Genomic DNA, 27,956 nt, shown 5'->3' with positions numbered 1-27,956 from the left:
TATTTTTCATTTGAAAGTCAACTAATCCTTTAAAATGTGAAAATAAAAAAATAAACATTTATATTTCAAATGAATGCTGCTCTTTTGAGCTTTCTATTCAACAAAATATCCAGGGAAAAATGTACACAAAAGATCAAGCAGAAAAACTGTTTTAAACATTGATTTTTTTTTTTTCTCTAATATAGAAAATAGTAGAATGATTTCTATAGGACCATGTGACACAGAAGTTTGGAGTAATGGCTACTGAAAATTCAGCTTTGCCATCATAGGGTTAAATTACATTTCTACAGAAGAGGATTAGGGCCAAGCAATAAAAAAATAAAACCATCTCGAGATTAAACTTGTTAAATTTCGAGAAAAGTCTAAATAAAATGTTGCGAATAAACTCATTAAATTACAAGAAAAAACTCATTAAATTGAGAAAAAAAGTCAAGAAAATGTTGAGAATAAAGTCATTAAATTACGAGAAAGTCCTTACATTACGAGAACAAATTTGTTAAATTATGAGAAAAAAAAAGTTGTTAATTTGAGAAAAAAGTCGAGACGTTGAGAATAAAGTCATTAAATTACAAGAAAGTCCTTACATTACGAGAACAAATTTGTTAAGTTACGAATTTGTTATAAATTTATCAATTTTTCTCGTAATTTAATTACTTTATTTTCAACATTTTATCTCGACTATTTTTCCCTCAATTTAACATTTTTCTCATAATTTAACAAATTTGTTCTCATAATCTTAACTTTTTTCTCGTAATTTAATTACTTTATTCTAAACATTTTATCTAAACCTTTTTTTTTTAAATTTAACAACTTTAACCTCGAGATGGTTTTATTTTTTTCATCATTGCTTGGCCCTAATCCTCTTCCGTACATTTCTATTTTAAACTATTATTATTATTTTTTTAATTAAATGTACTTTAATGTACTTTACTCTAAAGTTTGAAAATATTACCGTTTTACTGCATTTTTGATCTTGCCAAGCATAAGAGAGACTTCTTTAAAACTGACCCCAAACTTTTGAACTGTAATGCAAGTACGAGAGATTTTAAACAAATAAAATGTCTTATGCAAATGTCTTGCCAGGCTTGTTGCAAACTAAACATTAAACAAAAGACAGAAAGAAACACAAAAGCTTGAACGTTTTTCAGATGAGTTTATTATAATTGCTCCCCTCATATCCCAGTCTGTGGTTTCTTACAATTATCATTCAACTAGCCATATGAAAAACACTGAACACTATTGTCTGATTAAGCATATCCTTACAGTCTGCACTGGTAATGACCTGCGTTTCTTTCTGTCTGTATCTCATAGGTCAAGCTGCTGAATTTAAGAAATGAACCAATAATATGCATCCATTAAAAAAAAAAAAAACATGTAATCCACTCGCAAGCATGAACACTAATGATTTGCAGAGAGAGACGAAGAGGTATTTTACAGGGATATTTAGGACTAATACTACAAACAGCAAAATAACCGAACACTGGAAACCTGAGAGACTCGCTGAGTTTGATATGCCAACGTGAAATCTTTTCAATACTGTACAGTCATACAATACTTTCCACTTATTTGAGCTCTCAGATCTACGGCCACTTTTTATACGAGAGCTAGATTAACAATAACAAAAACTAGTCGAAACAGAGAACATCGCAAGATGACCCCCAACAAAGCTGAAAATACCTCTTAAGAAAAACATTCTGCCCAACCAAGAGTTTTTTTTTTCTCATTTGCTGATCCATCCTACAGTAAACAAATTAACAAAAAAAAAAAAAAAAAAAATCAGAATCAAAACACCAAGAGGAACCCAAATGCAAAGATACATTAGCAACGTTCCTCATTTCTACATCAAAAAAGGAATTTCAGAGTAAATAAAAATGCTTTACTACAAAATACTATATTTTTATGAGCCAAATGCAAACTGTGCCCTTAAAGTGGGGGAACTAATAAAGCCTTTATACCAGTAAACAAGCCAGGTGCATGTAAGATGCTATAGAGCGTGAACTCTAAAGAAATTGTTGATATTGAAGCCCTTTAGTGCACACACTGTGCCTGTCCGTAAGTACAAAAAATAAGCTAATTTATGCAGCATAAAAATTTGTTGTATAGCAAAGCTACTGTAAACAGTGTTTGTTACAGAGGGCGTTCATTACTGCTGAATCACAGCAGGTTTGCCAATGCAAAGCTCAAAGGCCCTTCTTATAATCATCTTCCCTTACTACTAAAAAGATGTAACAAAGGTATTAGGTTATTGCTTTGCTACCAAAATAAGTGTTAATTATGGAGGGACAAATGCTGTAAACTTAAACTAAAGAAAACCTGGAACGTTTCTGGAAAGTTCGGGTGGAGTAAAACTACATAGAATTAATTAAAAAAACAAAACAAAAAAAGGTTTTGCAATTCAGATCAACTACATTATATTTGGTCATTTGGTCTGGTTTAAATGTCAGTAAAATTTAGTCTGTTTTCTGCCTTAGGATCGCTAGTTGCCGGTCACCCCAACAAGTGCCAAGCTGTTAGAGCGACTTTCAGACAAACCCTAGCCTACCTGAGACACACAGGCTTTGGCACGAATGTAGATGTACCAAAAGCCGGCAAACTAGTCAGTGAGATTCATAGAGGTAATCTTCTATGGCTGCTGCCTGATTTGCAACAGTTTAAGGCCCGTTGGCATGAATAAAAAGGTTTCTGCAATAAGTAGAGCTTTAAAAAACTATTCTCATTTTTAATAATGAATGATAAAAGTGCATCTGTATAATGAAAAAGGAATGACTGAGGGGGGAAATAATAAAGAACAAGCGTGCAGGAAACCCTTTGTGATATGAAATATCCTGATTAGACAACACCTCATGAGACAGGTCAAAAGGTCCAGCATCTTTACTGTTTAACACAAATGATTCTAGGTGGTTTGTGAAGGCTGTGGCTTTGGTGACTTTTAGAACTAAAATGTAATATTTGTGGTATAGAGGCCCTCACTCAACCAGCCGTCAGCTTCTGTTCATTATGAGCTCATGGGCTTGATGGCAATGGGACACTCCTCCCCCATGGCAGCCAACACAGAGACCTGCAAGAGAGAAAGAAGTCACATAAATCAACTTTTTCAAAATGAAATGGTCAAACACTAGGATTACTTTTAAAGGTATATACACCACAATACAACAATCACTAGTCATTTTGCAAATGCCTTAATAAACGTATAGTTTATGGAGTGTGGCTTCACCCAAAAATGAAATTTCAGTCATTAATTACTCGCCCACATGTCGTCCCAAAACCGTAAGACCTTCGTCTTTGGAACACAAATTAAGACATTTTTGATGAAATCCAAGAGGTTTTTTTTTTTTTATCTCCCATATAAAGCAATGAAATTACCACATTCAAGGTCTAGAGAAGTTTCCAGGTTCTATGTCAGAACACTGGCTCATTACTGGCCGAGGCCATTCACGTGAGCAGCACGGCGTATGCATGTGATGCTGACGCAGGAACCGGCCAATACAGAGTCGGCATTCTGACATAGAACCTGGAAGCTCTGCAATCCGTCTTCAATGTAAACTGCGTAGGAGAATGACAGGGTAGAGAAGAACTGAATTGTTGAATAAAGTCATTATTTGTGTTTTTGCTCAAAAAAGTATTCTCGTCACTTAAAAATGTTGAACCACTGTAGTCACGTTGACCATTTTAACAATGTCTTTAATACTTTTCTGGATATTAAATGTGGTAATGTCATTGCTTTCTATGTGAGATCAATTTCATCAAAAATATCTTAAGGGTTTGGAACGACATGAGGGCGAGTAATTAATGACATTTCATTTTTTATTGAACTAACCGATATAACAATTTCCCTACATTTATTTTCTATTTCAAAAATCGGGATGTACATCACAATGCATAAGAGAAGATTTATCGCAACTTTAAAGTAAATACTTAGCCAATACCTGTATAACTGAAACTAAAACAGAATGTTTAAAAAACTAATTCATGTGTTTAACAGTGGGTCCACAAATTATGTTTTGACCTCAAACTATGTGAAAGTTGTATTAAGCGTTACCGCTAATAAGCTAAAAGAGGCTAAAGTTCAGCTAATGTTTGACCATGACCATTCTACATTAAAATGTATTAAGTAAAATTTAATGGCAATATAAAGCTGTAAGTACATCACTAATGGTTTTATAATTTGAATGGATATGCAATGTAGGAAGGAGGAACAATAATAATGTAAATGCATTAAATTATACTATACGCATGTTATCAAAAGGCAGCACTCAATTTTATACAATACTGCTGCGTTTACACCATGTCAATTACTAAATGACAACCTGGATGTTCTAGTTACAGACTCAGGATGTACATGTTTCCAAGGCAACACTTAAAGGGTTAGTTCACCCAAAAATGAAAATAATGTTATGAATCTTTTGTGTCGAATCGTGATTCGCATCGTGTGTCAAACCGCCAAACTGCTGAAATCATGTGACTTTGGCGCTCCGAACCACTGATTCGACACAAAAGATTCATAACGCTCTGAAGCTTCCTGAAGCAGTGTTTTGAAATCGGCCATCACTATAAACGTTTTTTTTTTTTGGGGCGCACCAAAAATATTCTCATCGCTTTATGATATTAATATTGAACCACTGTACTCACATGAACTGATTTAAATGTTTTTAGTACCTTTATGGATCTTGAGAGAGGACTTGTCATTGCTGCCAATGCAGGCCTTGCCGAGCCATCGGATTTCAACAAGATTCGAAGGTGAACGAAGGTCTTACGGGTGTGGAATGGCATGAGGGTGAGCATTTTTGGGTGAACTAACCCTTTAACTCCAAAACATATCCATGTAATTGGAGTATTCAATAGACCACAATACAACAAGCACTAGTCATTTTGCAAATGCCTTAATAAACGTATAGTTTATAGAGTGGGACTTCAGATAGTTATTCAACTGTGCTAGCTACATTAAACTACTGCATGTCTTTTGTTTATTTTTCAGGTTATTCTTGCACTAAAGCATTAAAAATAATCAAAAAAAAAGCTGTCGTTTTGATAGTTTCCACATGATGTTGTAAGATAGAGTAAGATAAGAAGTCAGAGCACTCAAATTTAGAGTTTACAAATTGTAATCACAAGATCTACGAGGACATGAATGCTTTTTACAAGTCAGAATCTCATAATTATGTTAATTGCGACATGGTGTGAACCCGTGATCAGGCTCTATATCCACTAAGAGCAAGACTGAAGACCAGTGATCTAAATTAAATTAATAAAGCCTCTCATCTAAAATGTGTATTTAAAAAAAAATTAACTAGCTCACAGCATACAAACTCATGTGAATTTGAAAGCGTGTAACAGGTACAAACCAGGAATTCATCCCCAGATTCAAATTTGCTCTCTATTTCTTTGCCTAGATCCCCATCAGGCAGCTTGAGGTCCTCACGCAGATCTCCATTATCCTTCAGCAGGGAAAGGTAGCCATCGGTAATGCCAACCAGCTGTGCCAAAGGAAAGGCAGAAAAGGCACATTATTTCAAAAAGCCATAGAATAGATCAAATATAGACATTTTCTGTGCAGTGCAAATTCCTGAAGACAATAGTTTAGTACAAATTACATTCATTATTCAATCATTAAACTCTGGATATGCAAACATTGAAAAATGAGGCCTAAGGTTGATTACGGGTTGAACTTACTTGATAGTCCAGTCTCTTGATATTCGGGACATCCATGTTGTGGGTGGAGGGACAGATATCTTCATTTTTCTTTCCAGTAAATATGTCAATTCCAACCAAGTGCACCTGAAAAGGAAATTAAGCCAATGCATTTAGGAATTTTAATGATTACCGATTCAATAATATGCAATGTATTATGAAATATGACCTTTAAACATAAGCCTTTGGCAGCAAGTTTATTAATTTGATACCTTAGCATGTCCATGCTTGCCAGTCTTGGAAGTAGACATCTCCACAATCTTACATGGACGTCCCTTTAGCACCACAAAGCCGTTCTTACGCAGAGCACTGCACTGCATGGGGAAGGTAAGAGAAGCCCCAGCATCTCCACTGGTGAAATCAGTATCAAGGTCAGCCATGATGGGTTAATAGAAAGGGATTCTGTTCGCAGAAGAAAATGGAATAATTACCAGTCATGTAATATGGTATTTACATCAAGGATTACAGCTGGTATCAGATAGTAATACTGTTTTATTTTAATATATACGGTTATTTGCATGGTACTACCATGGTGCTATGCTCAAAAAACTAGTACCACGGTACATTTACAAAAGCATTACATTTTGGTACTTTTAAATAAATATTTCACCGCGCAAAAAAATAATAATAATAAATTAAATAGTCAATTTTCATTTCTTCTGTGGAACATAAGAGAATATGAGAGAAATTACAACAGACGTCAATGATGACCAAAACTCGTGTTCAACAGAGGGAAAGTCACACAGATTCGGAACGACACGAGGCGAGGGCAAGGAAATGACGGAATTTGGGTGAACTATCCCTTTAAGTGTGGTTAAACATTCGCACATTTGCAAAAATAACGATACAAATATCAATTTGTTTGTTAATGTGTAAATATTAGACTTAGAGAGCACGTTAAAGCTAAAATAACATTTGGGTGCTCTTAATAGACCGTAACTTAAACTTGACTACGAACTCAATGCCATTGTTGTAACGTAAATATGAACAAATCCACCACTTATTAACCATCAACTACAAACTACCACGAGCTGGACACACACAAAAAGCGCGTACAGTTAAACTTCGCCGAATCTAAAGCAGTCGGAGCCGTTTAAGGGTTTGGGCTGGATGAATGGCTCACTTTACAGCTGCACGTAAAGTTAACCGGAACTAATGAGTTGACCGATTCATTTAAAGAGCGTTTATTAGCTCACAAACATATAAATCTTTCTTTTGCTCGGGAATAAACCCTTATCATGGCACATCGTTCGTAAAGGAGTAAACAGAGATGTTCGCATCGGAATCAAGAACTTTTGTCAGGCCGTTATGCTGCTCTTTCTAGCTTTGCATCAGCTTGACACACATGCAAAATAAAATAACTCCCCACCCAGACGCTCTGATCACACAATCGACCGCTTCGGGGCACCGTCTTGAATCGTCAAATCCTCTTCCAGAGTTGTATTCACCCACTGTACTGTATTCAGAGGATTCGTCTATAAATGTTGCGATGCTGTAGCAGAGAGCATTGAAAACGCCAGTCATTCCCTTCCAACAAAAGGCGGAGAGATCTGCGCATGCGCGTGCACCTTTACGGCAACGAGATTCTCATGCACGAGGAGAAACTGCCACAGCTGCGTAGTGCTCAAATTTAAGCAGAAAAACAATTATGAACCAAAAAAACAATTCACGACAGAGTACAACTTTAAGAGTCAACGTACAAAAATATCAAACCACTGTTCTGGCCAACGAATGTTGTAATTGAAAAAATAAGTTAAGTAGCCTACATTTAGCCTATCATTGAAAACACGTGGCAACTTGCTTCGACCTGTCATTTTCGAAACGTACCCTTGTCCTGACTGAGAGCACACTTTTTCTGAAACCCAACCTCATTGTGTAGTTGGATGTATGCCAGTATTGTGTTTGCTCTGCCCATCATACAAAAAATGGAGCTTATAATGGAGTTCATTATTTGCTCTGTAGGCTACTATAAACTACCAAAAAGTTCAATTCATTAGAGAAGAAATTTGAAGACTAGGCCTTGTTCCACCTTTTTCAACAATTATTAGAATATTAGCAGAATACTTTCTCAAAGACTGTGTGACACAATCCTTGTGATTAGATTTCAAAAAAGCCTGTATTAAAACACAACAGTTTTATTAAATTGATTCGCAATATTACTGTTTTTACAGTATTTTTGATGAAATAAATGCAGCCTTGGTGACTAAATAAGACACTTACCAACCCCAAACTTTTTAACAATAGAGTAAACGTAACATTCACTGCATATTTGCAATAAGCTTCCAGGTACTTTGACAATCATCAAACTGCCATGAAGTATAATAGAAACCGATTAAAAGACACAGGGTTTCAGCACCATTGTGTTTTTAAAGGCTTTCCTATATCATTTAATATAATAAAATTCAAGGGTCTTCTATTCTGCAAAATTATAAAGTAATTGTTAACAATCTTAGAATTTTTTTAGATATCTAGCAAAACAAATAATTAAGGTTGTTTTGAAGTTGGAATGGTTTACTTTAAAACATGGGTAATTTTATAATGGAAAAAAATACACAAATGTAATCCAACCATTGTAACTCTAAAACAAAATGTAAGAAATTCTTACATTTTGTCTTTGAATATTTAATTTAAAATATCTATCATACAACCATACTACCATATTAATTATGTAATGCATTGAAGTTTGTATAACATTCTTTCAGTTGATTTATATCTCACAAATCTCAGGTGACACATAGAATTCTCTCCATATTGAACTGAAAAGACAAATCACTTTAAATTTGCCACCATCAATATCACTAATTAAATACACTGAAGAAAATGATACCTTTAAAAAATATCTTTAACAGATATATAACTTTGGGAATATAAAAATAATATACAATCATCTAAATTCAACATCAGCTGCGCCAAAGCCAGTGCATGTCTATATTGTGCACCATCTCTCACGATTATGCAGTTGTGTTTAGTTAACCTCTAGACTAATTATTTCCTGTCAAATGAGTTCTGCATGAGGTTCAGTGGAATATACAGCAGTTCAGTTCTGTGACTGCAGTAACAAGGTTCATTTCACAGTTGCCATAAACTAACTGTCCTCCTTCAGGCCTCTGTAGAGCTCTTGAGCTGCACCATCTCAGCCTCTTCTTGAGGTTTGGAAGGAGGGGCTCCACGTTTGTGGTGGAAAACCGCTGCTATCTCCTCAAAAGTCTTCCCTTTTGTTTCAGGTACACGCAAATAGATAAAAACGGTGAAACCGAACAGGAGTACTGCAAAAATGACAAAGACGTAGCTTCCACAAAGACCCTAGGGACCAAAGCAAAGTTAGAGTTATTCTTATTTTGAAAACCTTATAGCATGTAATGATACTGCACAATAGTGAAGATCCAGGTAACTCTTACCTCTAAGTAAGGAAAAAACATGGCAATTATGAAATTGCATGTCCAGTTGCAACACCCAGCTAATGCTATGGCTGCTGGACGTGGCCCCTGACTGAAGAGCTCTGCCACGATGAACCATGGGATTGGTCCAGGCCCGATCTCAAAGAAAGACACGAACAAGAATATGGCCGTCATACTGAGGTAGCTCATCCATGAGTAAACATCCTGAAAAGCAGAATAAAGAGAGAGAATTATGTAACAAACACAGAACAGCAACTCAGTCCTGCTCTGTCTCATGACAATTTCAGATACTCTAGTCTAGCTCATGAATTTGAGTTTTCTCCATTGTATAAATGTTGCCTTTCTTTCATATTTAAAAATGCAAATCATACCTGAAATGCCAGGCCCACTGTCATGGCCACTGCACAGCAGCACATTCCTCCCAACCCAACCAGAGTAAGAGTTCGTCTGCCCGTTCTGTCCACCAAGATCACCTGTAGAACACGCATGCAAACACATGAATCACAAGAATTATCTATGATTGCCTAGCTATGATTCAGACCCCCGGTTTCACAGACTAAAATGCATGTTTGAGCTGTCTTAACTGAAAGCAACTTGCACTAACAAATCTTATGTCAGTGCCATTGTTTTGCCATATACTGACATCTAGTGGTTATGAAGCACTGAACCAACACATGCTATATAGGTTGTAATGCTATTTGTATATTTATCTATATGTACTGTAATTAGTTTTTATTATTAATTTAATAATTAATCAAAATATTTTATTTATTTACTGTTAATAATCACAGTTCAGCCCCTGGTTACCAAGATAAAATGAAAAGTATTTGGCTGGTCATGTGATCACAACATGAAGCGACCCTTTCCATAAATTTTTTTAAGCTGTTTTTTTCTCACAGTTCATATTTCTTTTCTAATAATTGTGTATTTATACCTCACAATTCTGACTTTTTTTCTCATAATTCTGAATTTATATCTCACAATTCCTACTTTTATCTCACAATTGTGAATTAATATCACAATTCTGATGTTTTTCTCGCAATTATGAGTTTATCTCAAAATTCTGACTTTTTTTCTCATAATTAAGAGTTTATATTTCAATTCAGATTTTTTCCTCACATTTGTGAATTTATATCTCACAATTCTGACTTTTTTTCCCTCATAATTATGAGTTTATATCTAAATTCAGAATTGTTCCTCACATTTGTGAATTTATATCTCAAAATTATGACTTTTTTCACAATTGCGAGTTTATATCTCACAATTCTGACTTTTTTTCTCACAATTACGAGTTTATATCTCACAATTCTGACTTTTTTCCCCTCATAATTACGAGTTTATATCTCAATTCAGATTTGTTCCTCACATTTATGAATTTATAGCTCAAAATTATGACTTTTTTCACAATTGCGAGTTTATATCTCACAATTCTGACTTTTTTTCTCACAATTATGAGTTAATATCTCACAATTCTGACTTCATATCTCAATTCAGATTTGTTCCTCACATTTGTGAATTTATAGCTCAAAATTATGACTTTTCTCACAATTGCGAGTTTATATCTGACAATTATGACTTTTTTTTGCTCACAATTATGAGTTTATATCTCACAATTATGACTTTTTTTCTCACAATTATGAGTTTATATCTCACAATTATGACTTTTTTCTCACAATTATGAGTTTATATCTCACAATTATTATTTTTCTCACAATTATGAGTTTATATCTCACAATTATGACTTTTTTTCTCACAATTATGAGTTTATATCTCACAATTATGACTTTTTTTCTCACAATTATGAGTTTATATCTCACAATTCTGACTTTTTTCCCCTCATAATTACGAGTTTATATCTAAATTCAGATTTGTTCCTCACATTTATGAATTTATAGCTCAAAATTATGACTTTTTTTCACAATTGCGAGTTTATATCTCACAATTCTGACTTTTTTCCCCTCATAATTACGAGTTTATATCTAAATTCAGATTTGTTCCTCACATTTGTGAATTTATAGCTCAAAATTATGACTTTTTTCACAATTACGAGTTTATATCTCACAATTCTGACTTTTTTCCCCTCATAATTACGAGTTTATATCTAAATTCAGATTTGTTCCTCACATTTATGAATTTATAGCTCAAAATTATGACTTTTTTCACAATTACGAGTTTATATCTCACAATTCTGACTTTTTTTCTCAAAATTGCGAGTTTATATCTCACAATTCTGACTTTTTTCCCCTCATAATTACGAGTTTATATCTCAATTCAGATTTGTTCCTCACATTTATGAATTTATAGCTCAAAATTATGACTTTTTTCACAATTACGAGTTTATATCTCACAATTCTGACTTTTTTTCTCACAATTACGAGTTTATATCTCACAATTCTGACTTTTTTCCCCTCATAATTACGAGTTTATATCTAAATTCAGATTTGTTCCTCACATTTATGAATTTATAGCTCAAAATTATGACTTTTTTCACAATTACGAGTTTATATCTCACAATTCTGACTTTTTTTCTCACAATTATGAGTTAATATCTCACAATTCTGACTTCATATCTCAATTCAGATTTGTTCCTCACATTTGTGAATTTATATCTCAAAATTATGACTTTTTTTACAATTGCGAGTTTATATCTCACAATTCTGACTTTTTTCCCCTCATAATTACGAGTTTATATCTAAATTCAGATTTGTTCCTCACATTTGTGAATTTATAGCTCAAAATTATGACTTTTTTCACAATTACGAGTTTATATCTCACAATTCTGACTTTTTTCCCCTCATAATTACGAGTTTATATCTAAATTCAGATTTGTTCCTCACATTTGTGAATTTATAGCTCAAAATTATGACTTTTTTCACAATTACGAGTTTATATCTCATAATTCTGACTTTTTTCCCCTCATAATTACGAGTTTATATCTAAATTCAGATTTGTTCCTCACATTTGTGAATTTATAGCTCAAAATTATGACTTTTTTCACAATTACGAGTTTATATCTCACAATTCTGACTTTTTTCCCCTCATAATTACGAGTTTATATCTAAATTCAGATTTGTTCCTCACATTTATGAATTTATAGTTCAAAATTATGACTTTTCTCACAATTGCGAGTTTATATCTGACAATTATGACTTTTTTTTGCTCACAATTATGAGTTTATATCTCACAATTATGACTTTTTTTCTCACAATTATGAGTTTATATCTCACAATTATGACTTTTTTCTCACAATTATGAGTTTATATCTCACAATTATTATTTTTCTCACAATTATGAGTTTATATCTCACAATTATGACTTTTTTTCTCACAATTATGAGTTTATATCTCACAATTATGACTTTTTTTCTCACAATTATGAGTTTATATCTCACAATTCTGACTTTTTTCCCCTCATAATTACGAGTTTATATCTAAATTCAGATTTGTTCCTCACATTTATGAATTTATAGCTCAAAATTATGACTTTTTTCACAATTACGAGTTTATATCTCACAATTCTGACTTTTTTTCTCACAATTATGAGTTAATATCTCACAATTCTGACTTCATATCTCAATTCAGATTTGTTCCTCACATTTGTGAATTTATAGCTCAAAATTATGACTTTTTTTACAATTGCGAGTTTATATCTCACAATTCTGACTTTTTTCCCCTCATAATTACGAGTTTATATCTAAATTCAGATTTGTTCCTCACATTTGTGAATTTATAGCTCAAAATTATGACTTTTTTCACAATTACGAGTTTATATCTCACAATTCTGACTTTTTTTCTCACAATTATGAGTTAATATCTCACAATTCTGACTTCATATCTCAATTCAGATTTGTTCCTCACATTTGTGAATTTATAGCTCAAAATTATGACTTTTTTCACAATTACGCGTTTATATCTCACAATTCTGACTTTTTTCCCCTCATAATTACGAGTTTATATCTAAATTCAGATTTGTTCCTCACATTTGTGAATTTATAGCTCAAAATTATGACTTTTTTCACAATTGCGAGTTTATATCTCACAATTCTGACTTTTTTTCTCACAATTATGAGTTAATATCTCACAATTCTGACTTCATATCTCAATTCAGATTTGTTCCTCACATTTGTGAATTTATATCTCACAATTATGACTTTTTTTCTCACAATTATGAGTTTATATCTCACAATTATGACTTTTTTTCTCACAATTATGAGTTTATATCTCACAATTCTGACTTTTTTCCCCTCATAATTACGAGTTTATATCTAAATTCAGATTTGTTCCTCACATTTATGAATTTATAGCTCAAAATTATGACTTTTTTCACAATTGCGAGTTTATATCTCACAATTCTGACTTTTTTTCTCACAATTATGAGTTAATATCTCACAATTCTGACTTCATATCTCAATTCAGATTTGTTCCTCACATTTGTGAATTTATAGCTCAAAATTAGGACTTTTCTCACAATTGCGAGTTTATATCTCACAATTCTGACTTTTTTTCTCACAATTATGAGTTAATATCTCACAATTCTGACTTCATATCTCAATTCAGATTTGTTTCTCACAATTATGAGTTTATATCTCACAATTCTGACTTTTTTCCCCTCATAATTACGAGTTTATATCTAAATTCAGATTTGTTCCTCACATTTATGAGTTTATATCTCACAATTATGACTTTTTTTCTCACAATTATGAGTTTATATCTCACAATTCTGACTTTTTTCCCCTCATAATTACGAGTTTATATCTAAATTCAGATTTGTTCCTCACATTTATGAATTTATAGCTCAAAATTATGACTTTTTTCACAATTGCGAGTTTATATCTCACAATTCTGACTTTTTTTCTCACAATTATGAGTTAATATCTCACAATTATGACTTTTTTCCCCCTCATAATTACGAGTTCATATCTCATTTCAGATTTGTTCCTCACATTTATGAATTTATAGCTCAAAATTAGGACTTTTCTCACAATTGCGAGTTTATATCTCACAATTCTGACTTTTTTTCTCACAATTATGAGTTAATATCTCACAATTCTGACTTCATATCTCAATTCAGATTTGTTCCTCACATTTGTGAATTTATAGCTCAAAATTAGGACTTTTCTCACAATTGCGAGTTTATATCTCACAATTCTGACTTTTTTTTGCTCACAATTATGAGTTTATATCTCACAATTATGACTTTTTTTCTCACAATTATGAGTTTATATCTCACAATTATGACTTTTTTTCTCACAATTATGAGTTTATATCTCACAATTCTGACTTTTTTCCCCTCATAATTACGAGTTTATATCTAAATTCAGATTTGTTCCTCACATTTATGAATTTATAGCTCAAAATTATGACTTTTTTTCTCACAATTATGAGTTTATATCTCACAATTCTGACTTTTTTCCCCTCATAATTACGAGTTTATATCTAAATTCAGATTTGTTCCTCACATTTGTGAATTTATAGCTCAAAATTATGACTTTTTTCACAATTACGAGTTTATATCTCACAATTCTGACTTTTTTTCTCACAATTATGAGTTTATATCTCACAATTATGACTTTTTTCCCCTCATAATTACGAGTTTATATCTAAATTCAGATTTGTTCCTCACATTTGTGAATTTATAGCTCAAAATTATGACTTTTTTCACAATTACGAGTTTATATCTCACAATTCTGACTTTTTTTCTCACAATTATGAGTTTATATCTCACAATTATGACTTTTTTCCCCCTCATAATTACGAGTTCATATCTCAATTCAGATTTGTTCCTCACATTTGTGAATTTATATCTCACAATTCTGACTTTTTTCTCACAATTGCAAATATATATCTTACAATTGACAAAAGACTTTTTTTCTCACTATTTGAAGTTTAACTCGCAATTCTGACACAATATAACTTTTCTCATAATTGTTAGATATAAACTCGCAATTGTGAGTTATAAAGTCAGAATTGTGAGATATTAACACGTGGCAGAATCTCAAGTGAGATTATATATAAACCATATTTTTCAAAATGACTATTCATTTCTTTAGAACTTAAACCTTTCTAAGGAAAAAAAAAAAGCTCTTCAATCAGAAAATGACTGTCTAAAATTCATCAAAACTTGTTCTGAATGGATTATTTGATTAAGAGTAGCTATTGACTCATCACTCAAAGCTGTTTTCACTTGCAGGCTGCCCTTGAACTAGCAGAGATAAACACCACAAAGTCCCGATAACATATGGCTGCTCTCCAGCTCTATGAGCCGACAGACCTCTCCAGATCCAGCAGTTATCAGATTCAAGGTGAGGTGTCTCACTGCTGGGTTCTATTATGTAGCATAGTATGTAAAACATGAGCATGATTGATAATATCCACGAAAAAATATATAAATTTAACCTAAATAGATGACAAAATTTGATTATAGTGCTAAAGAGTGTTGTTCTGCCTTTTTTAACTGTAACAATTGAAAGCTTTTGTCTAAAGAAACATGCTCTCAACTGAGTTGGAATTATCTACAATATCAGTCTGGAGTTACTGTCAAAAAGCATTAAAGGAAAGTAAAACCCAAGAGGCAACAGCACTCTGCTGTTTCTAAGAGACGAGAGCCTGTTCCTCAGCAGCCAGTGTTTGCCTTTAAATTAGTGTCTGTTTACCGACACAAGGGTGAAAATGATGTTTATAACTCCCACTCCAATAGTGGCATACACAGGCTGACCGACCCCAGCAGTCTGGAAGATCGAAGTAGAGTAATAAAAGATCTAGAAAAAAAAGACAAAGACAAGAACAAATATTACTGTTAGTAATGCGGCCCATAAAACTTAAATCGAAATGTTTTTTTTTCAATAAAATGGGAGTAGGTAGGTTGAACGTACAGCGTTGATCCCAGAGAACTGCTGGGAAAAGTGCATCATGAGGGCCACAAAGAGCTGCTGGCGGTACACAGAGGAACGGAGTAGCCGCCAGATGGACATTTTCGCCTCTTTCATGGCCTCCTCCTTCTCTGCCTGCATCTCTGCTATGTCTTTTGAGGTGTCGTAATCTCCCTTCAGCCTTTTCAGATCTACAAAAGGAAAAAGGATGGCAAAAACTCAGCATCATTATTTTGTCTGATCTTCGGGGAAGTTCAGAATGAAGGCCTGTTGACACCAAAAGCAATAATTATAACGATAACTAAGCTATTTTTTACGTTTTAAAAATCACAACTCTAAGACAATAGCAGAGTCCACATCACAACTAACGACTTCGACATAGGAACAATATTGTAATATTTTTTTTTTTTTTCATAATTTTATTGAAGAACATTTTTTTTCCAGCGGGTGAACCATAAAAACATTGACAGTCTGTTGGTGTAGATGCTAATATCATTATCATTATAGTGTTCATTTTTGGTGTGAAAGGGCCTTTAGAGAGAAGAGAATTAATTCATTTAACATTCAAATTATTATGAAAGTGTTTTAGTGAAACGTTGAAAAAACGAATCAAACTAATAATCTTATCACAATAGGAAAAAGCAGCTTCATCAATGTGAAAGATTTAGAATGACTACGATGCTTTAATATTTTCTAACAAAGATATATTTTTGGCAAAACAGCACAGAGTTTTCATTAGTATCCGGCAGCGGTTATGAACAGTAGGAAATTGAATTTTCTTAAGGAGAAACAACCAGACAGACATTCAGGAAATTGCCTGTTTTGTGCAATCTGTAATGGCAGCCAGTGGTCAACTCCACTTCACCGTGATGATACTTTCCTTATTCTCATAATATTGCGATCTCACAAAACTTTATCCTTGTAATTTTGACTTTATTCTCAAAACATTACCACTTTAATGTCATAATGTTGTGACTTTATTCTCTAAACTTTGACTAAAGTTTAAGCCTATTATGAGATTATTCTTGACTTTATTCTCAAAATATTTATTTTATCGTTGCACAAAAATGATCTCTCTATAAATACAAATTGCATATTTAAGCATACAGTGTCCATGAGGAAAGAGTGAGAAGGCTTTGGCACATACTCTTGCATGCTTCTTCCACTTTGCCTTGTTTGATGTAGAGATATCGAGGACTCTCTGGACACAGAAGCAGCAGCAGACTCTGCAGGATGGCAGGAGCTCCAGAAAGACCCAGCAACACGTGCCACATGTCATCATTTCCCAGCAGGAACTCCAGACCAATGACCTGTAGATAACAAGGACACCTGCACACATCTTACAGCTTCTAATAAAAGCCTGAAAAAGAATTACTAACAAAGATCAAATAACTGTTTAAAAAAAAAAAAAAAAAAGTTGATTTTTTTTTAAAGTGACGAAGACTAAGAGCAGATCATGTGACCTTAGACTTCATAAGCATTTTACTTAAAATACATATTCATATTACTTTTTGTGTGTTGAAAAGCTATTATAAACCATCACTCTTTTTTCTATTTTATTTTTTTTATCAGTTGTTTTACGTGATTGTTAAACTGATTTTCCATGGAAGGTCATGTATGGCCATGCTTTTTTATTTAAATATTGAATATTGAGTTCCCGCTGTGAAGCTTTGAATCTTTATGCATTTGTGGATTAAATTTATTATAAAAGTGGCACTCACTTGACTAATAAGGATGCCAATTACAATAGCCAGCTGGTGGAGCGCTCCCATAGCCCCTCTGAACTTCACTGGAGAAATCTCTCCAATGTACAGGGGCACCAGGCCAGATGACAGACCTATAACACATGTCACATATGAACCACCAGTGTGCAGTCAAAATATCCCAGCTAAAAATTTTTGGTTCCCAGAACATTGTTTTTTATGATTAGTTTTTGGTTAACCAGGAAATTTTTCTTAACAGTCCCAGAATGTTAGTTTTTGGTTTGTAGAACGTTATCCTAACGTTAATCAAATGTACCTTTAACGTTATTATAACGTTCCCAGAATGTTAGTTTTTGGTTCCCAGAACATTATTTAGTTAAGGTTTGTTTTTGGTTAGCCAAGAAAGTTTTCTTAATGTTCCCAGATTATTATTCTAACGTTAATCTAAGGTTACTATAATGTTCACAGAACGTTAGGGTTTTTTGTTTGTATACCGTTATTTAAATATTAATCTAACATTCTCATAACGTTACTATCACATTTCCAGAACGTTAGTTTTTGATTCCCAGAAGGTTATTTTGTTCAGGTTTTTTGGATAGCCAGGAAAGTTTTCTTAACGTTCCCAGAACATTAGTTTTTGGTTTGTAGACTGTTATTCTAACGTTAATCTAAGGTTTATTTTCGGTTATTCCCTTCAAAATCATATTTACTATCATAACTATATTAATTTTAAGTAATCATTCAATAAAGAGGTCGATAAACGAACGAGTCGGTCAGCCAGTAAAACTAACTGACCGTTAATGTTTTAAATTCTGTGTTAATCTAATGTTCCCATAACATTATTATAACATTCCAAGAAAAATTTAGGCAAGGTTTGTTTTTGGTTAGCCAGGAAAGTTTGTAGAACGTTAAACTAACGTTCTCATAACGTTACTATAACGTTCCCAGAAAGAACGTTCTGTGTTTGCTGGGTTATTGCTTACACATATATTATGTAGTCATAATTCATTCACTCAGCTGATGAAGGAATTAAGTCTTACTTTTCAGATTCAAATTAGACCAATTTACCATTTTATATAACTGACTTAAAGTTATGACCGGTCTTGAAGAAAATAAAATTACTTGTCTAAGCAGTTTATGCAACTGGCCACTAATTCAAAAACAATGATTCACTCGGAAAACACAGCAACTGTGTTACTCTAAGATGCAAAGGTTTTTTTTTGGAAGTAATTCATTCATTTCGAATTACTTTCGTTGATGAGACATTCTGATAATTTTATCAACTTGAATAATGTTAGTTTATTGTGCTGAATGAGATTTGCATCTAATGCATCTTCTGCTTCTAATTTTTTGTTCATTTGTCACGTGACAGACACAAAATGAAAGTATCGTACATGAACATCACTACTGTATTTCGCTGGCAGAGCAAAAATCAACAAAATAACTGGCAATATTGTATTTAAAATGTAAGGTACTCAGTATTAAATTCTTGTTTATTGAACTGCTGTAAAGCAATATCCCACTTATTCAAAACAGCTCACTTACAGCACTCGTATGATCAGTGTTGGGGGTAACGTATTACAAGTAACGCGAGTTACATAATCAGATTACTTTTTTCAAGTAACTAGTAAAGTAACGCATTACTTTTAAATTTACTTTTTCAAATAAGTAATGCAAGTTACTTTGTTTTCCCATTTATTGGCTAACAGCTCTTCTGTCCCCATGTTGAGAGAAATCGGGAGTGCAGAGGCGTTGTGTGCACTGTGTAAACATGATGGTTATTCCAGACTAGTTCTAGACTAAATGTGAGCATTTACTCATTTACTTCTTCTCCTGCATCTGTATTCCAAAATAGCAGCACAGCTGAAAAGCTTGCATGTTTGAGTTGCGCCCTGTACTGTACAGGTATGAATTTGCATTTCCTTCAAAGAAATGTTCTGTCTTACCACAGTACAGTCCCATGATAGCGCGTCCTGCTATCACCATGAGGTAAGGTGTGCCCATCTTAGCCAGGCCCATGAGCAGCCCAGCTGTTATGGCAAGGACATTTATTGCCAGCATGCCTTTGATCCTATAAATCAATATTATATAGAGAGGATCACAAATGAGTCACATTCTACTGAATCTGAACATATAAAACTTTATTCTTTCAAGATAAAAAAAGCTGAAACTATTTCTTGCATTTAACATCCTAGAGCGGTTTCCTTTTTGTCTTTTTTATTGCAAATAATAATTCACAAGTTCACAAATACTCCACCTTCCACGGAAGTCGCTAACAAAGCTCACTAGAAAGGAGGACATCATGCCTCCAATGGAGAAGATGGCCACAGACAAGGACCAGTACATGACCACAGAAGGATTGGAAGGTTCTTCATGTTCTGTGGCATTTCCTCCTCTACGGGACAGATTTTCATCATAGACACCGAGAGCTCTTGCATAGTGCCTCTCAATGACCTACAACACAAATGACATAACAAATACTATCCTGATACAGAACAATAGTCCTATCTCTTGAAGATATAATCTCAAGTAGATAAATCCATATAATTCTGGCTCAGAATGCAGTTGAGCGTGAGAACGTTGTAATGATGGTGTGATCAGGAATGGGCAGTATTTATGATACATGCATTTCAAATATAAAATAGTATTTTGTAATTGGTATTTGATAGGGTTGATGAAAATGGCTTCATATTTTGTATCAAAATACTTAAATGTTTTGTATTTTAAAATACTTTAAAATACTTTGTAAAAAGTCTACATGATGACATCATAAAAATGCAGCCTCTGATTGGTGCCTACTCAGTAGTTTGCCCAGACTTGTTGAGATCAGAACAGAAAATTGATCCATATGGAAGAAGGTGGTCAAGGTAAGAAACGTGCAGGCTGTCAACTTTTCAATTTTTTTTTAATAAATTGCTATAATTTTAAACAGTTCATGTTTAGTTTTGGTGTTTGTTTTATTAGCCTAGGCTAAATAGTTTACCAATTTACATAATGTTCTTGAAAACTATTAAACGAGCAGCAGCCCCCTATATTTATGATTACCAATCAAATGATTAATTAGTTAAAAACTAGTTGCTATGAATACAGGAGTCATCAGTTGTCTTCCTATAAATTACTTGTCATTGAGTCAGTGTTGCTGATGCAAAGTAGGCCCTTTGTTACCAAACACCAAGTAACTAAATTAGGAAACAATTGTGAGTCATTCGCAAACATTAAACTGTTGGTTACTTTAAAACTAACCTTCATCTGGACAATCACAGGGATATGCGAGTATTTGATCCGTTAAAGTCACAATATGTAAATTGTCACCACTAGAGGTCACTTATTCAAAACAAAGGCGTAGCTTTTTGACACTTTGATTTCATGGAATCGTGGGATGTGTTGTCTTTACATCTACAGCCGGTGGAAAAGAATCGGGACGGAATTCGGGCAGAAATCATGTTTAGAAACGAGGCCGCTGGAGCGATTGCTAATGAGAGACAAGCACGACACGTCTCTAGAGCAGTGAAGCTTTTATTATGCCACAGTCGCCACTTCCGCTTCTTCCGGTCAACGCAGCGCTGTTTTACATTTGAGTGTTGAAAATTGTTACTTTTGAAAATTGTGACACTTGTTGCACACTGCAGTAATCTAGATCGATATTAGGCATGGTAAAACATGGTACTTGCAGTAAATCAAGAAAACGAGATTTAAACAATAAGACTTGTGGTGAGCTATATAACAATGATTAGTTTTCTGTCGATGAATGTATCCAAACGGTTGCTCACCTTTCTAATAAAACACATAATATACTAAAGCGTCTTTGGTGTTTCCATGGTTTCTACAAAATAAAACCAGAAATCGAGGGTAACGCGGGTATGATGTCATTGATCGGCAACACACAGACACAGCCCATGTCCAGGTTAAAATTGCTGCTGTATTTTGTAGTTTATTTTGATACACTTAAAATTAAGGTATTTGTTATTTTATTTTAAAATACATTTTGATGTATTTTTGCCCAACTCTGGGTGTGATGACTGACCTTCTGTGGGGCATTGATGACACCCAGGCTGTATCCCATCTGCAGAGAGCCAAGTGCAGCTGTGAACACTGCCAGAGCGAGTGTGCCTGTTAACTGCTGCGAGACAGGAAAACAGGAACCGTTAACACACACACACAAACATAAAAGTTCATTATCTGTATTGATCTATTCTTTATTAAAGCACCAATAGAAATTAGGGTAACACTTTTTCATTTAACATTAATTATCAATAATGTGAACAATATTTCTACATAATCTTAACTAATGTTAATCTCAACATTAAAGATCAAAAGTTGCATTTATTAACATTAGTTAATGCACAGTGAAATAACATGAACAATGGTTAATAAATGCTGTAAAAATATGTTGCTCATTAGTTCAGTATTAGATCATGCATTAACTAATGTTAACAAAGGACTAATTAACTGTTACCAAAATTAGTAATATAAACAAAATGATACGCATAAATGACTATACTCAATTGCACCAGAGAATCGTGCGAACAGCCATCTTAGAATTTTGTCTTTGAACTTCCGTTTTTGTGGAAGCCCTTTATATTTCTTTGTCATCGCTGTCAAATTAGAAGTGGATTTACTTATTGTAGAGTTAACAAAAGTTATCATAAGAATGTTTAAAGCAAATGTCTTAAATGTCAAAAGATTTTAAAACGAGCAGTTCATTCATAAATAAGGCCTACATAAATCGCTGTGGAAATACAAACCGGAAGTCAAAAGACGACGAGCGAATGGCTGGGCTACAGAAGTTCTATAATTAAGGTCAACTTTTAATAATTAAGGTCTTGAACTGAATAAAAAATAAATGCTTGTGAACTTAAAAATAATTAATGAACAATTCAATTTATGTTTTTATTTAAATTAATAATAATATGTGGTATTATTATTCAGGTTCTTCTGAATATTTGATTTTAGTACAGTGAACATGATTAAATAAAGTTGGATTAACAGGTTTTACTCATAATTGCGGTGATGCAACTAAAACATGAATATGCTTATAAAATATCTGAAATGTAGATAAATGTATTTTGTGCAGCCAGGTGTATGAATACCCGAGTGAACAGAACTAAAGCTCTTGGAAGTCTGAAGATCTCTAGTAATACTAATTTAACTGTGTATTGCTCATATTATGCAGCTACAATTACCTACTATAGTAACAACAATAACAATGCTTAATTAATCACAAACAGCCTCACCAAATGTGTGTAAAGAGCAAGTACTTATGTAAGTATACATAACAGTCATAAAAATAGAATGACCAGCTCCTTGTAGCATATATCATCTAAAAACAGTTGTATTTACCAAGTACTACAATTCTCAGTTAGCTGTTTGTATTTAGGTTCTGAACCAAAATCCATATTCTGGTCACTATGATTATTCATTTGTCCATTTACAGCTATATGGTTGTTTATTTTGTTAAATCACAGTAACAGTAATGGTAAACCCAGAAACAATCACAGCATGAACATCATCTGCATGACTGTCATCTCTGCAGTCTCATTCATACGAGAGTAGTCTAAATTCAAATCATTCCACACACACAAAATACATTTAAACATGCAAAGCCCATATATATCACACCATTTAGCATGATCAACCTATCAATCACAGACTCAAATCAAACCACATTTTCATTATCCATTTGAATTCATGAAAACGGATTAAATAAATTTACCTTCTCCATTTTGCATGAAGTGTCAGCAAAAGCCGCTCTTGGTCATTAATAGTGGCTCCAATGTTCTCGCTGCTTTCCCAATACTCAGTAAATGATCAATCCTGTCTCTGCAGGATCATGCTGCACACGTGTGCTGAGCTGGAGACCTTCTGCCCTGATCCGCTAATGATGCCCATGTAGCACCACTGTTTATATATATATATATATGGTGCTTCAGGAAAATCATTTTCCTACTGATAGTAATACTCCTACCAGACTATTATTTCACTTCTAACTGTGGTGTAAGTGATAGACATGACGACTTTCATAATTTTAAGGGACCTTGCTAATTGTTTGTGGTGCAAATATTGAAGAATGTCAGGTATCAGCATTGCAAGATTGGTGTTTTTTTTTTTTTTGCATAGCACAACAAAATGTCTGGAATAGATGTATGTGCTTAAGCAAGAAGAGTTAATGTATTACATCTATCAGAGCAAAGTTCTCAGCACTCAGTGATACCGGTGCCTTCATGAGCTCTGTAAAAACAGCCGAACAGAGGGAGGGACACAAAGACACAAGCCAAAAAAAAAGGTACTTATTTGTTTTATTTTTTTAATAAAAAAAACAAACCAAAAAGAGGAGGACATAGTGCTTCTATCACCGTAAAAGAACTGAAAATCTTGTTTACAGCTTCTGAAAGAACGACGATCATTAAAAATGTATTAAGACAGAAACATTAAGTAACCATTCTTGAGTGTCAAATAAAGTAGTTCATTAAGAGAGCTCAGTGAGGTTCTTTCCTAGCACTGGCCAAACACAGTGTTTCACACAGCATACATACATCAGCAGGACATTATTGCTAAAAACCTCTCATTCCTTCACCATTAAAATATCTTCTTTTGCTATGTAAGAGATGTGAAAGAAATATAAATATCTATATAGTGTGCAAACATCAAGTGACTTTGAGAACATCTAAAAGCGTTGAACTGAGGACAAAGGCAAACATACAAAAAAAGTAATAAACTGAAAAAAGTTCTAATTAACAATACAAAAACAATACGTTACGGTTAAGATCTGTTGATCTAGTGTAGTAGTTCTGTACCAACTATTGTACCAGGAAGTTAAGATCAACATTTGTGTTATTTTTGTCCAAGTGAGTGAATTTTGAGTACCACATAATTGTCAGGTAAAGACCGTTTTCCCTTTTTGGAATGTTTTGAGGCCCAGGTTTATTAAGGGATTAAGCATTATTGCAAAATAAAAGTGCACAAAGCCACAGCTTAATACATCGATGCTGAGTCTTTTGAAATGTCGAGAAGAGAGACTTGCACCCCAAAATAAAGGCTGAAAAGTAAAAGTTATGCCGTATGAATACTAAATGCAAAAACAGAAAATCAATGTGCCTTTAATGGTTGATTTCACACAGGTTATCTTGTGCTAGGCACTATAAAGAAATCTAAGTCATCAATTCTCAATTGCCACTGAAATACAGGTGCTTTTATCTTTTTTTATTTTATTATTTTTTTTATTTTGTTGATCTCAGATATCATGTTGCTCTGACATACACATCACACCACATCTGATCCAGTGTCTACACAAACATGCAACCAGTGAGGGGGAGCGTTTTCCTTTCATGTGTGTCTATATTTCACGCTCCCGTTTCAAACATTCCAAAAAAGGACCAGAGAAGTTAAAGAATTCAAAACATGGTTTGCAACTAAAAAAATCTGTTCATGATCCGTTCAGCTCTGCCTTTCCAAGCTCAAAGCTATAAAACAAATTAAACTATACTTTGATACAGTACTTTTGATAAATGTACAGTATATGGATCATCTTGACAATATACAAATGAGCACCAGTGTTATTTCTTTCTTTTGAGCATGTCGTTCTCTTTTGAGAAATCGGACAAAAACGGGCATCGCAGATATTTGTGAAACTGGCAGAACTGAAACATCAAGAGACTAAAGCTTGGTTTTAGCCTGAGTGCTTGCTAATGTTATCCCCACATTTGTTATCTTTTAAATACCGTCCAATTCTTTACAATCATGCAACTGACTAAAATTCATTGGAAACTGAAAAAAGTCCATCAAAACCAACGGGAAACCAGGGACAGGAACATAAAGGAGAGCATCCTAAAAGAACAGGCTTTACCAGAGGCCACAAATAAGGTCTAAAATGGAGTTCAAGTTAATCAGCCCCCTCTTCTGGGAACTGCGTGCCACTGCAGGTGACGTCAGATACTGCACCTCCATGAGCCGTGTGCAGAGAGCCAGTGTTCTCCCTGTGGGACTGTCTCCAGGCTCTCTAATATATTTTTTGAATGTTTTCAGACCAAAGTGTCAATGTACCGTGCGCTCACAGATGCAATGCTGACAGGAAAAAAGGCTCCACAGTGTTGGGTCTGCAGGAGCTTCACCAGTTCATCAGAGAGTTCCTGTTCAGCGTCATGAAGAACACTTGACTGCTACCGCCTGATCGGACCGAGGCGAAGAACACCTGCAGGACAAAACGAGAACTGTTGGCTTGTCCGAAATGCTCTAAGCTGTTTTAGATATACAATAACATTTATATCTGGAGATTATCTAAAACAACAATACCAGTCTACAGTATGAGGACGCTGAAGAGCCTAACCTTGTCGTTCCTCTCACAGAGGAACTTGAGTCTCTGAGCTCTCTTGTGCATGAAAACACCATCCAGGTGGCCCGTTTCGACAGAGCGGATCTCAATGGCTTTCTCTCCCCAGCCCATGATCTGGTTGGAGTGGATATAAGCTGCAAAACAGAACATCCTATTGAGTTCTTATTGATTGATAATCTTTATACCAAAAACAATATACCATAGTTCTTAAAAAAATGTGAATAACTATTATTTTACTTTTTTATTTTGATCTTGGGGACAGATAGATCAAAGGGATAGTTCAGTAATAAATGAAAAATTAGAAACATAAGTAGTCATTTATGCAGAATGTCAAAGTAGCTCATTTTCATATAATGACAGTGAATGGTGAGTATGGCTTCAAGTGAGACTTTTACTGAAATAATGACTTAAACCTCATATGGCTTCAGAAGAACTGGGATATGGCATGCATGCATGCATAAATAAAGAAAGGAAGTAAAATGTCTTTGTTAAATATCACACAGCTCACTATATAAAGTTGGATAAACAAGAATATCCAACTTTATTCATAAAAACAGTCTAAAACAAAATACACATAACAAATCTCAGCTTCTTGATTGTTTATATCATAGCAAGATGTAAACTATATTGGTGCCCAGCTCTAATCTGATAAATGCAACAATAAATAGGGCCTTATGATTTCCACAATGCAGAAAACGTGGACAGAAGTGCGGAATCTAGTCATAAAAATTAATTTTACTGTATAACGCGGAATGTCACAGAATTTGTCAAATTTTTGATGAATAAATAAAAAGTAGCTCAGTACACTTAAATCAAATTACAATATGAAAACTTCAGATGCAAAAGCCTCTAAGTGCCAACTGACATTTTCTTCTAAAATGAGCATTTTTATCAAGCTCGTATGTTTAGGTTCAGTAATTTCACTTTAATGGCAATTAATAGGTCCTTTTCATTGCCATTAAAGTGAAATAACTGAACATAAACATGCAAGCTTGATAAAAATGCTCATTTTAGAAGAACATTTCAGATGCATATAGACTAGTGTCTGTGAAAATTAAGCCACAAAAAGACGAATCATGAACTCAAAAGGTCTTCACGACAACCCGTCAAAATAAAAGTTCGGTTTAACTTGAAGAAATTGTGACAGAAAAATATTACTGTTGTACAGTAGAATTTAACTACGTCTCAATGTAATAATAATAATAATAATAATAATAATAATAATAATAATAATAATAATAATAATAAATTATTATTAAAACTTTATTTTTTAAGGAATAAATCACAAATTTTCCTCCATATTTTAATTTTAAACAGACAAGCTCTGTTGTGGAGCACTTTGTCAATTTTTTTTTTTTATTTCATACTGAATGATTAAAACATTAACTAAACTAATGTTTTATGCCTTCATTTGATTTCCAAAATGTAAACAAATTTAAAATACACAGAATTTCTAAAAAAAAAAAAAAAAAGTAATAGAAATGAATAAAAATAATAAAGTTTGTTGTTTAAATGAATTCAATTCATTAATATGCTTTTTGATTATTAAAAATCCAGAAAACTTAAAACATAAAACAGAATGTAGTAAAAATAAAACATTAGGGCCCTAAAAATGTTTTACTTTTTGTTAAACTTTTAATAAATTGTTGTTAAATTGTGTAAGTTTCATGATTTCAATTAATTAAACATGCTTTTTGATTATTCAAAATTAATTGAAACATTAAAATGGAGTCCAAAAAATTAAAACAGAAAAAATTAAATTAAATTTGGGAAAAATAAAATGGATTTCATAGGGCCCTATATAAGGCATGATGACATTAAGATATTATAATCATTAACATAACATCATGATTTTCTTTTGAAACAATGTGTATTGTGAAAAGCACTAAACTCCTTTGGTGTTGCAAGAAAAAGTGCAAGTTTAGAACAACATGAGTGAGTAAGGGGTGAGTAAATGATGAAACTTTCCA

The 27,956-nt window shown here is 33.4% G+C and overlaps 3 protein-coding genes across 9 annotated transcripts in view; all 3 read right to left on the bottom strand.

Moving 5' to 3' along the window:
* Positions 1-1,122: 1,122 nt before the first annotated feature.
* eif5a2 (eukaryotic translation initiation factor 5A2) lies at positions 1,123-7,393 on the bottom strand. The gene is made up of 5 exons (XM_067364195.1): positions 7,058-7,393; positions 5,901-6,090; positions 5,671-5,775; positions 5,343-5,474; positions 1,123-3,058 (listed from the first exon to the last, which is right to left on the bottom strand). Exons 2-5 carry the CDS (start codon positions 6,066-6,068, stop codon positions 2,996-2,998), a joined length of 468 nt encoding a protein of 155 aa, XP_067220296.1. The 5' UTR covers positions 6,069-6,090; positions 7,058-7,393; the 3' UTR covers positions 1,123-2,995.
* A 449-nt stretch (positions 7,394-7,842) lies between these two features.
* On the bottom strand, positions 7,843-23,449 carry slc2a2 (solute carrier family 2 member 2). The gene is made up of 11 exons (XM_067364194.1): positions 23,371-23,449; positions 21,682-21,777; positions 19,915-20,111; positions 19,604-19,728; positions 17,676-17,791; positions 17,102-17,264; positions 15,958-16,145; positions 15,739-15,843; positions 9,458-9,559; positions 9,087-9,290; positions 7,843-8,991 (listed from the first exon to the last, which is right to left on the bottom strand). Exons 1-11 carry the CDS (start codon positions 23,377-23,379, stop codon positions 8,788-8,790), a joined length of 1,509 nt encoding a protein of 502 aa, XP_067220295.1. The 5' UTR covers positions 23,380-23,449; the 3' UTR covers positions 7,843-8,787.
* Positions 23,450-23,916: 467 nt separating this feature from the next.
* tnika (TRAF2 and NCK interacting kinase a) overlaps positions 23,917-27,956 on the bottom strand; it is a 97,979-nt gene continuing 93,939 nt past the window's right edge. For all 7 annotated transcript variants that reach the window (XM_067364172.1, XM_067364173.1, XM_067364175.1 and 4 more), the window contains 2 exons: positions 25,981-26,120; positions 23,917-25,845 (listed from right to left, as the gene is read on the bottom strand). In XM_067364172.1, the coding sequence (XP_067220273.1) occupies positions 25,762-25,845; positions 25,981-26,120 (224 nt within the window). In that variant the 3' untranslated portion in view covers positions 23,917-25,761. The remainder of the gene's footprint in view (positions 25,846-25,980; positions 26,121-27,956) is intronic.

Source organism: Chanodichthys erythropterus, chromosome 16 (assembly GCF_024489055.1).
Source record: "Chanodichthys erythropterus isolate Z2021 chromosome 16, ASM2448905v1, whole genome shotgun sequence".
In the NCBI taxonomy this organism is placed as follows: domain Eukaryota; kingdom Metazoa; phylum Chordata; class Actinopteri; order Cypriniformes; family Xenocyprididae; genus Chanodichthys; species Chanodichthys erythropterus.
Note: the sequence above shows the minus strand (reverse complement) of the source record. Positions and strands in the feature narration are given on the sequence as shown.

Excerpts from the sequence above, each read along its gene's own strand:
- eif5a2 (XM_067364195.1), bottom strand. The coding sequence starts at position 6,068 with ATGGCTGACCTTGATACTGATTTCACCAGTGGAGATGCTGGGGCTTCT. Across the intron at positions 5,776-5,900 it reads GCAAGCATGGACATGCTAAG|GTGCACTTGGTTGGAATTGA; the intron begins GTATCAAATTAA and ends TTTCCTTTTCAG. Across the intron at positions 5,475-5,670 it reads TCAAGAGACTGGACTATCAA|CTGGTTGGCATTACCGATGG; the intron begins GTAAGTTCAACC and ends CCTTTGGCACAG.
- slc2a2 (XM_067364194.1), bottom strand. Across the intron at positions 15,844-15,957 it reads AGTTCTCTGGGATCAACGCT|ATCTTTTATTACTCTACTTC; the intron begins GTACGTTCAACC and ends TTTTTTTTCTAG. Across the intron at positions 8,992-9,086 it reads TGTTTTTTCCTTACTTAGAG|GGTCTTTGTGGAAGCTACGT; the intron begins GTAAGAGTTACC and ends TTTGGTCCCTAG.